The sequence below is a fragment of the Bidens hawaiensis genome, unplaced genomic scaffold (genome assembly GCF_021521415.1).
Source record: "Bidens hawaiensis isolate Kalapana, Puna unplaced genomic scaffold, B.hawaiensis_p1.1 tig00009285_1, whole genome shotgun sequence".
NCBI classification, from domain to species: domain Eukaryota; kingdom Viridiplantae; phylum Streptophyta; class Magnoliopsida; order Asterales; family Asteraceae; genus Bidens; species Bidens hawaiensis.
In genome coordinates this window covers 83,047-93,126 of record NW_027491685.1, presented here as the reverse complement: position 1 = coordinate 93,126, position 10,080 = coordinate 83,047, and the positions used below count along the sequence as shown (strand labels likewise).

The 10,080-nt window shown below is 33.5% G+C and overlaps 2 protein-coding genes across 2 annotated transcripts; both read right to left on the bottom strand.

Annotated features, from left to right (window-relative positions):
• Window positions 1-232: 232 nt before the first annotated feature.
• On the bottom strand, window positions 233-1,252 carry LOC143531900 (glycine-rich domain-containing protein 1-like). Its single transcript, XM_077027093.1, has 4 exons — window positions 1,095-1,252; window positions 905-914; window positions 558-806; window positions 233-475 (listed from the first exon to the last, which is right to left on the bottom strand). Exons 1-4 carry the CDS (start codon window positions 1,250-1,252, stop codon window positions 233-235), a joined length of 660 nt encoding a protein of 219 aa, XP_076883208.1.
• Window positions 1,253-7,373: 6,121 nt separating this feature from the next.
• LOC143531883 (uncharacterized) lies at window positions 7,374-9,808 on the bottom strand. Its single transcript, XM_077027081.1, has 3 exons — window positions 9,729-9,808; window positions 7,705-8,200; window positions 7,374-7,610 (listed from the first exon to the last, which is right to left on the bottom strand). The coding sequence occupies exons 1-3, from the start codon at window positions 9,778-9,780 to the stop codon at window positions 7,421-7,423; spliced, it is 738 nt and encodes a 245-aa protein (XP_076883196.1). The 5' UTR covers window positions 9,781-9,808; the 3' UTR covers window positions 7,374-7,420.
• Window positions 9,809-10,080: the final 272 nt, after the last annotated feature.

Below are 10,080 nucleotides of genomic sequence, written 5' to 3'. Positions count from 1 at the left end.
GCTCTCATTGCAGACGACTCCTCTTCAGCCTTGGTGGTGTAGTAATTTTTCACGCATTCCGCAGATGACCCGTCTTGCTCAGGGAGGCACTTACATCTTACTGTCATTGCAGATGAATCTCCCCCCTTTATCATGTCCACACTTGGCCTTGATCCAACTCTCCAGTACTCTGAACCAAACATTTCTTTCCATTGTTCCGCAGTTGTTTTGATGCCAACATCCAACATTCCGCCTATCGATGATCTGTATCATTGTCATCATGGTGCAACACCTGACCTACTAAAGCCATGACATCCTTACAGTAAGAGCGAGGAGACAGTTGATGTGTGTGCCATATTAAGTCAATATCATAAGTTGGGACAATAGGGTTTCCCAACATCTTCTCTATGTTTTTTCTAACTAGATGCAAAAATCCTTTGTATCTCTTAACTACCTCCTCAAGATAGAGATCTCCCATGAAAATACTGCTGGACACCTGTTTCATATGTAAATATTTAAATTTTAAAGCAAAAATAGGAAAAATCATGTGATAATGGAATAAACTTGAACCATTTCACCTTGTGAAAAAAAGAACTTTGCCTCTTGACGGCTGCAACTAGATCATAGTTGGTGCTTTGCAAGTTTGTCGAATGGGTTTGATCGTCATTCTTAAATCCAAACTCAAGTTCGTAGGCTTCTTGTGGGTACTTTTTCTTCCATATCTCTTCAGTTTGTTTTCTGCAAGTTCCGTCAATAGAGGAGACTGCCACGCAACCTTGGTCAAGTATTTTACCAAACAGCTCAATACAATCAACCATATAGCGAACCTTCAAAACCAAAGGAAATTAAATGTTAAAAGTCCACAAAGCAAAGAGTTATAAATTATATAACCTCAACCATAATAAATCTAGCTTTTGAATTTTACCGGATTAAGCCTGTGGCAATGCCAAATCCACTCGCAATCAAGTGGTACAACTAACGAGCTATCTGGAAGTCAGGACGACTTAGTTTGTTCAGCTAGCAAAGGAAGCCAGTAGTATTTGTACCTGCATTTAAGCATTCATCAAGATCATTTATTGGAAACTTAAAGTGAAATGAGAAGACAATTAGTGTACCTAAAAATCGCCTTTTCAAGAACTGGGCCATCATAGAGATTTCCATTCTTATGAACAACTTCAAGGAACTGTAGGTGCTTTTTGGCTGCTGCAATGAGGTTTGTGCTTATAACAATCTTTTGTGCTTCAACCCACTCATGATCTAATTGTTTAACCATCGCAAATGTTTTAGGCTTTCTTGGTGTTTGAAGTTTGATTAAAACTCTCTTTATATAGGGTAACAACGTGTAATCCTGGTTACACAATATAAAACTCTATAGTTGTTATATTATTGCATATATGTAATCTTTTTGTATTATATATATGTAATCTTGTTGTATTACATATATGAAATGTTATTGTATTAAATATATGTTATAGTGTTATATTACATATGTATGTAATATAACAATATTGTTGTGTTAGATACATATAATATTATTGTATTACATATATATATATATATATATATATATATATAGCCTATAATGTATAATAAATAAAGGTTTCTCAATGCCATCTAGCGTCACACAAGATGTATTCTTACAAAATTTTCCCACATGTCCATCTTATTAAATACATTTCTCTTCTGGTTAATAGTTTTTATTTAACTTTTTTTCTTTTTAATCTATTATTTTCTCTTTTTAATATTATTTTTTGAATTAAAAATTTTAATACCAACATAAACATATTATATTGTTTTATATAAATATATTGTATTAGTTATCAATATTAAGCTTTTATAAATAACGATTTTTCACGTGAATTTAGATAAAATAATTACTTTTAAATTTCATAAAAGAAATTTTTCACTTTATGTTTGTTGGGAAAAGTTAAAATATAAAAGGGGACAAAAATGAGAAGTATGAGAAATATTTATGATCACACAAAAAAAACCCCTCGAAAAAATAAAAATAAAAAATCATAACACAAAATATAAATAAAAACAAAAAATTTTACAAAACCAAAATGTTTCCTCCCTCATTCATGTTTCAAAAAAAAGGACGAAAAGTCACAATGCCGAAAATGAACAAACAACATAATTATAAATAAAAAAGGCACACTATGTCGCAAAATATAACACAATGCCAACAAAATATAGCACAATGTTGAGTAATATAACACAATATCAAGTACAAAAAACAATGTCAAGAAAAAAAGACACAATGTTAAGGAGAATAGACATAATTAATGACGAAAATAACAAAAACACAATAATAAATAAAAAGACATAATGATATTTTTTTCCTCAACATTGTGTCTTTTTCAAGGGGTGTTTTTTTTTGTGAACTAGGAAGATGGTGGAAACATTTTTGTATTTTTTAATTTTTTGTTTTTTATTAAATTTTGAGTTATGATTTTTTATTGATTTTTCATTATATTTTTTTGGCTTTTTTTGTGACTGCAAATTCATATAATTTTTGTCCACATTTGTAGAATAATCTACCCATGTTTGTTTTGCAATGAAATTTAATAAAAGTTAAGGTCAATCATTATTGATGGTTGATTTGTTTTTTAGTCAACCTGTTTTAACTCACGGTAAGTTATGGTAAGTTATGTGTTTTAACGCAAAATAAAGTGAAATTACTAATTTTGATATGGAGGTTAAAATTACAAATATTGTATACAAAAAATTATTTTAGATATTTACAAAATTAACAACTTTTTATTTTCATATTGTGTAATGTTTAATTTATTCTATCATATATTATATCTTTATATCTTTTAAACATATTTTTAATATTTCACATTATGTTATTATTTAATAAATTTATTTATTCTAATCTATGGGTTTAATGTCATATGTCATTACGCATGAGTGATCCGTACAAAACTTTCTCACCTCTCTCTCATATTAAATATATATTTATTTTCTTATTAATAGTTTTATATTTTATTCTTTCTTTTAATATATTATTTCTCCTTTTAATAATTATTTCATGGCTTAAAAATTTAAATTTTTTTTAGAACGGCGACTTTCTTATATTCAGGCTACCGTGCTCTCCAAATTTGGAGAGCCCCAATACCCCACTCTGGCCAGACTATGTTGTCTTAACCGGGCCCACGCTTGCTTCAGAGTTTGGCTTGGGCGATCCCCCAGGAAACCATACCGCCGATTGCCACTTGACAGCCGTTGTGCCACCACAAGAGCAGAACTCTCTGGCGTAACACACGGTGGGACGAAAACCCAGGGCTCAGGATTCAAACTGACAACCTTTGAACAAGGCCCAGCTCAAATCCTTCATTGCCAATATCCACCCAAATATGACACAAGTGGGATTCGAACTTGAGTCTCCACTGGAAAACCCAAGCCTCTTACCACTAGGCCACAAGTGGGGGATGCTTAAAAAATTAAATACCAATATAAATACATTATTTTTTTTTTATATAAATATATTGTATTGGTTATATATTTATATTAAGTAGAGGTGGCAAATAGGTTGGGTTGGATCGAACGGGTCGTGGGTCGAAATGAGTCATGAGTCAAAATGGGTTTGCGTCATAATGAGTTAGGGTCAGAACGGGTCAACTAAAAAAAAGGTTGTTTTGATTTGGATCAGAATAGGTTAGGGTCAGAACGGGTTTCGGGGTTTTTTTTTTTTGAACGAGATTAGCGGCCGAAACATTTTAGTATTTTTAGATTTTTTTTTATTTTTGATTTATATTTTGAGCTATGATTTTTTTTATTATTTTCTTTTTTTTTTTTATTTTTTTCTAAGGTGTTTAACTATTAAGATCAAAAACCCTCAAAAAAATATTCAAAATAATAATAAAAAAATCATAACTCAAAATATAAATCAAAAACAAAAAAAAATAGAAAAACTTAAATGTTTCTTCTGTTGTCCTCGTTCCATAAAAAAGTAAAAAAAAAACCACCGAGAAATTAAACCGAAACCGAAAAATCGACGAAAATGAAACAAAAGGCCAAAAACCGAACCAAATCAATCGAAATAAAAAAATAGATCAAAACGAAACTCAAAAAATTGAAACCGAATAAAAACGAAACTAAAAAGCTGACAAAAACGAAACAAAAAACCAAAAACGAGTCCGGAATCGACCAAAAAGAAACCAAAACCCAACTCATCCTACGCGAAAACTCATGTTGGCTTGAAACATTTGCCAAACCCGTTCCAATCTCAAACTCGTTTCGTGCCGAAACCTATCTCGTGCGGAAATTCGTTTCGGTCCGAAGTCTATCACAATCCCTTAGGACACTAACCCACATCAACCTATTTCTTTGAATATGTCGACCCATTTTTACCCGAAAATAACAAGATAAAATTTCAAATGACTCATTTTGACCCGTTTAGTTAAAATCTCTGACCCATACCAACCAATTTAATTTTTAAAACAACCCAAATTGATCTTTTTGAAATGGTTTGGGTCAAGATTGTCATCCCTAATATTAACATTTTATAAGTAACGAATTTTCACGTTGATGTAGATAAAATAATTAATTTCAAATTTGAAAGAAGAAAATTTTCACTTTATGTTTGTTTTGCAATAAAGATTAATAAAAGCTAAGGCCTATCGCTTTAGATGGGTTGTTTGTTTTTTAGATAACTTGTTTTAACACATGGTCAGTTATGTATTCCATTATCTAGAGTTGAAACCAAAAACAAAATGAAACTACTAATTTCAATATAAAGGATATAGTTACAAATAAAATTACATATATTGTATCCAAAGAAATATTTAGAAATTTACAAATTTTCAATTTTTTATTTCCATATTGTGTAATTTTTTCTATATTATAGCTTTATATATATTGAACATATTTTTTATATTTTACATTATGTTATTCTTTAAATAAATTTATTTATTCTAACCCGTATTTTAAACGGGTAGCTAAAAGGTTGAATTAAAGTTAAATATGTTGCAAAAGCGGTAGAATATACGGCTGCTGAAACTGTTTCTATGGCAATGTAGTCACTAGATTTAAAAAATCATATAAAGGTATATAAAAAGTTAAAATTTGAAATAATAAAAGGGAAAATTAGATCAGTTGCAAACATAACCATTAAAATAAATGGTCACTTACATAGCTACCGAACATTATTTGGTGAAAACGGTCGAAAATCATATTAACAAAAATTGAAAATAGTCTTCGTCGTAGAATCGGTTGTAATTTTTATTTAGAAAAAAACAAAATTACTAAATTACGGAATCGACCTTGGAAAGAAAAAAATAAAACTAAGGAAACTTATAAAAGTTTACGGTTCAAAAAAAACTACGGAAACTTATGCTTATTTCGGAGCGGCGCAGCCTATGCCTATTAGAGTCAAGTCGTGTCATAATTGGTCAATTTAGGTCAATTTGACAAGACTATGGTCAATGATTATCAATGATTGCAAGTTAGGTGAATTAGCTTCAATTGTGATAGTTATGGGCAACTTGATGAGGTCATGGGCAAGTAAGTTTAGTTAGGGTAGTTTTAAGTTAAGTATGAGTGTAGTCTTGTGGTAGTGATAAAACACCCCTAGCTAAGACCATGTTTAGTGGATGAAGTCCTATGGGGAGCGTTTTGTGTCATGTGGTGTCACGCACCATAGAGGTGTTTTACAAAAAAATATTGTAGTGGATGGAGCTCTTTCCAATCATTACCTCATTACTATTTCTTATTATTTCTTTATTAAAAAAAACAAGTAAAACAACCACCGATCATCATGGCCCATTCTTCCATTTGTCGCTTTGTGGGAATCGTCCATCCCCCCAAAAAAGAGCCATGGAGCCCTGGGGGGCAGTGGCGCCCACTACAGATGGTCGAACGGGTGTAACTCATCTGGTTGCTTCTCGCTTCCGAACTCTCAAAATCTTTCTAGGATATTTCGATGCTTTCACTTGGCTTTAGGCTTGAAGGTTAACTTCCACAAGAGTAAAGTTTAAGGAGTTGGGATTGAACTGAGCATCATGAGAATGTGTCTACAGTTTTGTGTTATCAAAAGGCGGACTTCTGTTCATTTACTTGGGCTTACCCGTAGGAGCAAATATGAATCGTATGAACATTGGAAACCGACGGTGGACAAATTTGAAGCTTAATCTCCTGTAGGAAATCTAACACTTTCTCATTCGGCAGGAAAATGACATTGCTCAAAGCAGTTCTAGGCAACCTTCCTTTGTACTATTTTTCTTATTTAAAGCAGCATCATCGGTCATCAATGAACTAGATGAAGATTCTTTAGGGGATTCAATGAAGAGAATTTGAAGATTATGGGATAAAGTATTGGCTCCAAAGGAAATGGACTTGTGTAGGTAGCCTCAAATCTGCTAACATTGCCTTGTTAGCAAATTGGTCGTGAAAATATAAAACTAACGAATCGGGGCTATGGGTCAAAGTCATTTCTGCCATCCATTAAAAGAAAAAAGATAGGCGAACCGACCCACCCAAACTCATTCATGGGCATTCATCTTTAGAAACAGCCCATGAAGGGCGGATGCATCCATCGTCCTACATGGGTGTTTGTCAAACCCCGTTAGGGTTGGTATTACATCTTGTACATGCGTGTGATAAAAAAATGAAAAATATTCAAAATTTCGGCCAATAGCGTGTATTAATAGTTTGTTTAAAAGTTAATGTGTCAACCACACCCTGTAGGTTCCAAGTTCAAGTCTCATCATCATCATCATCGTACTCAGTATATACCACAAAGAGCAAAGCTATGATAGGGTATGAGAAGAGTATGACGTAAACAATCTTACCTCTACCCCGTAGGAATAGAGAGGCTGCCTCCGGTAAGACCCCCAGCTCGATAGTAGTTTTGCATCAAGCCTTGGATACAAGGCGCATAACACTCAACCATCGAGACACCGGCCGATTGGTGCATGTACCCTTGTCTTTCGGCTATCAGCCGCCACCACATGATGCCTGATTATCCTTCCGTCACTTTTGACATTATTTTCACGAGATTAGTAAATGACGTCAAAATTAGTGTAACTTCACTTTTGCTCAGCCGAGGGTTCACACATATATACATTATATACGCGCACCACAAGCAAGGCGAGCCAAGTTCAAGTCTATAAAACCTAAATATTACGAATCCGCATAAACATTCAAATACATACAATGACTTTAGCTCTCAATTCAATGCACACAAAAATAAGCTTTCACTGTTATAATTTCTTTGCATATCATCAACACAGCAATGCCACAGATAATCGAACTAATTCAAAATCCACAAAACATCCAATACTTAGCAAGAGCTATTAGCAACTAAATAAACCATTTCTGGTCAACTGCACCTATGCCTTTTAAATGTGCCTTCATCATGATGCAAAAACCTCAAAACACATAGTTAAACCCCACAATTTACAAACATTTCAAGATTTCATTTCTAACGATCCGCCCTTTATTCTTGACTTCTTGAAGTAGGAAAAAAGGGGTCACTTTTATTCAGATATATGTTAAACAGCCGTGACGAGTACCTCTTAGCAAACGTCCTGTAATGATCAAGATCAAGACGATTCAAATCCGATGCTTTTTTCTTCAACTTCTTTTGTGAATCCCCGTCAATAAGCTTGCGTGCCAGGCTATTCAGTCTAGACACAAAAACAAGTAAACATTAAATATACACAAAAGATTTTGAGTTATCCAATAAAAAATAACTATTTAGAAGCAAATTCAAGATTGTACCTTAATGTATCAGATCTATTAACATCGCTTTTTTGTCTATGTAGAGCACATACACCGTTCAAACAAAGCTCATCATCTTTTTCAAAATCTTTAACCATATCCGACTCAGATTTCCATCCTTCTTTCCGTTTCGTCAGTTTAGCAATTGAGAACGCGTATAACTTTTGAACTTGCTCAATGTCTGAACCAGAATCGGGTTCAGATCCATCCAACTCATCTTTCTCCAAAAGAGGTGATTTTTTTGCTGACGTGTCAAGATGCTCTTTCTTCATTTCCTTTGAAACCCGACTTCTTTTAATTGAAGAGATGAACTCTCCATCGTCACCATCATCATCCTCCTTTTTATTATAATCTCTCTTGATCTTATTTGAAGCACGTTTTCCTTGATCATCATCGACATCGTCATCATCAATATCAATGATCTCAGGCAATTTGACTTCTGTTTTCCTCTTGGAGTTTTTCTTTACACTGACCAATGGTGGTTTCCTATCGCTTTCTGTGGCACATAAAAGTCTACCATAAGATTTTGTACCATAGATTGCTTGTATTGATAACTCAAAATATACCAAAATGCAATATTTTCTTTTCCAATTGGAGTCTAAGTTTAATATAAATATTTGGTAATTTCTATAGTCTACACTTAATAAAAAAAAGACAGTTAAACGAGAAGATGTCAAGACACACAAACTTTGATCCCAATCCGATCGACTCTCAACTCATTTTGCTTCTTAATTGAAAACTAATGAAAAACAAATAAGCCCTAAGCCTTACATGTACAACAAGACCCTTGGGAAACAAAAAACCAAATACAGTTAGTAGACATAAACCTGTTGTAATACTAAATAACTTCCATAAACAAGTAAACTTCGGCACCAAGTAAACCACCCCTTGAAATCAATCGTACGACCCTTGATGTCCTTCAAGTTTACCCGTCTACAAACATAGTTATCAAATGCACTAGGCGCACTCAAGGCGCATAGGCCTCGCTTGGGGCCTAGGCGCAAGGTGCAAAAAAGGCGAGGGCCTGAAGAAAAAAAAAGCACACTAAAATAAAAATAAATATAATGCATATGAAAAATATTGTTATTCTTCAAATAAAATAAGCAAAGTTATTATATGGCATTTAATATCAACTAATTAGTACCAAAAGTTTTAAAATAGTCAAGATCATGTAATTCCAAAACTTGAATAACAAATGGATCAATATAATGCCTTTGACCTCTCCTAGATCTAAGTTTCAATAGTGCTCGTTGCGTTTCTTTTGCTCGGCTTTTATCTTCACAAGTTTTTGTCATAAGCATTGCCAAAGCGCTATGCAGCCCAATATCACCGATATACAAGTGATGTATCGGTTATCGAACCCTTGGTGAAATATGAGTCAAATTATCGGTTAGAATATCGGTACCGATAATATCAGCGATATTGACCGATATATCACCAATATTCCCCATATCAGTGTTTTAAGTCTTAATTATCAACTTTTAGTGTTTAATGTTAGTTTTTTAAGTCTTAATCAATCCTTACTTGCTATGATTATTAGTGTTTTGCAAGTTGCAAAAGGTTAATCTGTTAATAGTAGGAGACTATACTGAATTATTAGTGTTAAATCGCTATATATATGAATCTTGCATGATATTAAAATTACCGATATCCCACAGATATCTCACTGCGATAACCGATATCTCAGAATATCCGATATTTTTCGGCATTAACTGCTTAGCCGAAGCGCTCACCAAAAAACTAGAAGCGTATTATTGAGCCTCGCCTGAAAAATGGGCCTAGGCGCAAGAAGCAAGGGCTTTTAATAACTATGCCTACGAATAGTCGAATACGGCATTGCTTAAAAAAGAATCTAAACTCTAAAGTATGTTACTTTCTGCCTAAAATTGAACTTCAGATATAAAATTAGAACCTATAAGACTATAAATCATGATATTTCAATTCAAAAACACCCAAAACTTATTAACATCTCTTAAATTAAAACAATCAGATCATAAAATCTATAAAATGCAAGAAATGTATACCAGCAGCACAATCCTTTAGTTCCTTACTCTCCAAATTAACCGAAGAACCCATCGATTCCTTACCGGCTTTCTCCGAACTCAAACCCGCAATCTGCTTCATCATTGCATCAATTTCCACTTGCTTCTTCTTCAACTCATCATTCAGCTTCTGATTCTCACAAACCCTAGCTTCTATCTCGCTTTGTTTCTTCTTCAACTCGTCACTCAGCTTCAGATTCTCCGAAACCAGAAGATCTTTCTCCGCTTTAGCGTTGGCTTTCAGCTTTAAGTACTTGTGTTTCATGCGTTGTTCACGGTCTGTTAAGGTTTTTGCGACGGAATCGAACTCGTGCGGGAAGAAAGATGACCGGAG

Bases quoted from the DNA above. Each gene is read 5' to 3' on its own strand.
- LOC143531883 (XM_077027081.1), bottom strand. From the start codon at position 9,780: ATGGGTTCTTCGGTTAATTTGGAGAGTAAGGAACTAAAGGATTGTGCT. The intron at 8,201-9,728 runs GTATACATTTCT...TATGTGCCACAG, and splicing joins ACTAAAGGATTGTGCTGCTG to AAAGCGATAGGAAACCACCA. The intron at 7,611-7,704 runs GTACAATCTTGA...TTTTGTGTCTAG, and splicing joins AATAGATCTGATACATTAAG to ACTGAATAGCCTGGCACGCA.
- LOC143531900 (XM_077027093.1), bottom strand. From the start codon at position 1,252: ATGGTTAAACAATTAGATCATGAGTGGGTTGAAGCACAAAAGATTGTT. The intron at 476-557 runs GTGAAATGGTTC...CATATGAAACAG, and splicing joins AAAGTTCTTTTTTTCACAAG to GTGTCCAGCAGTATTTTCAT.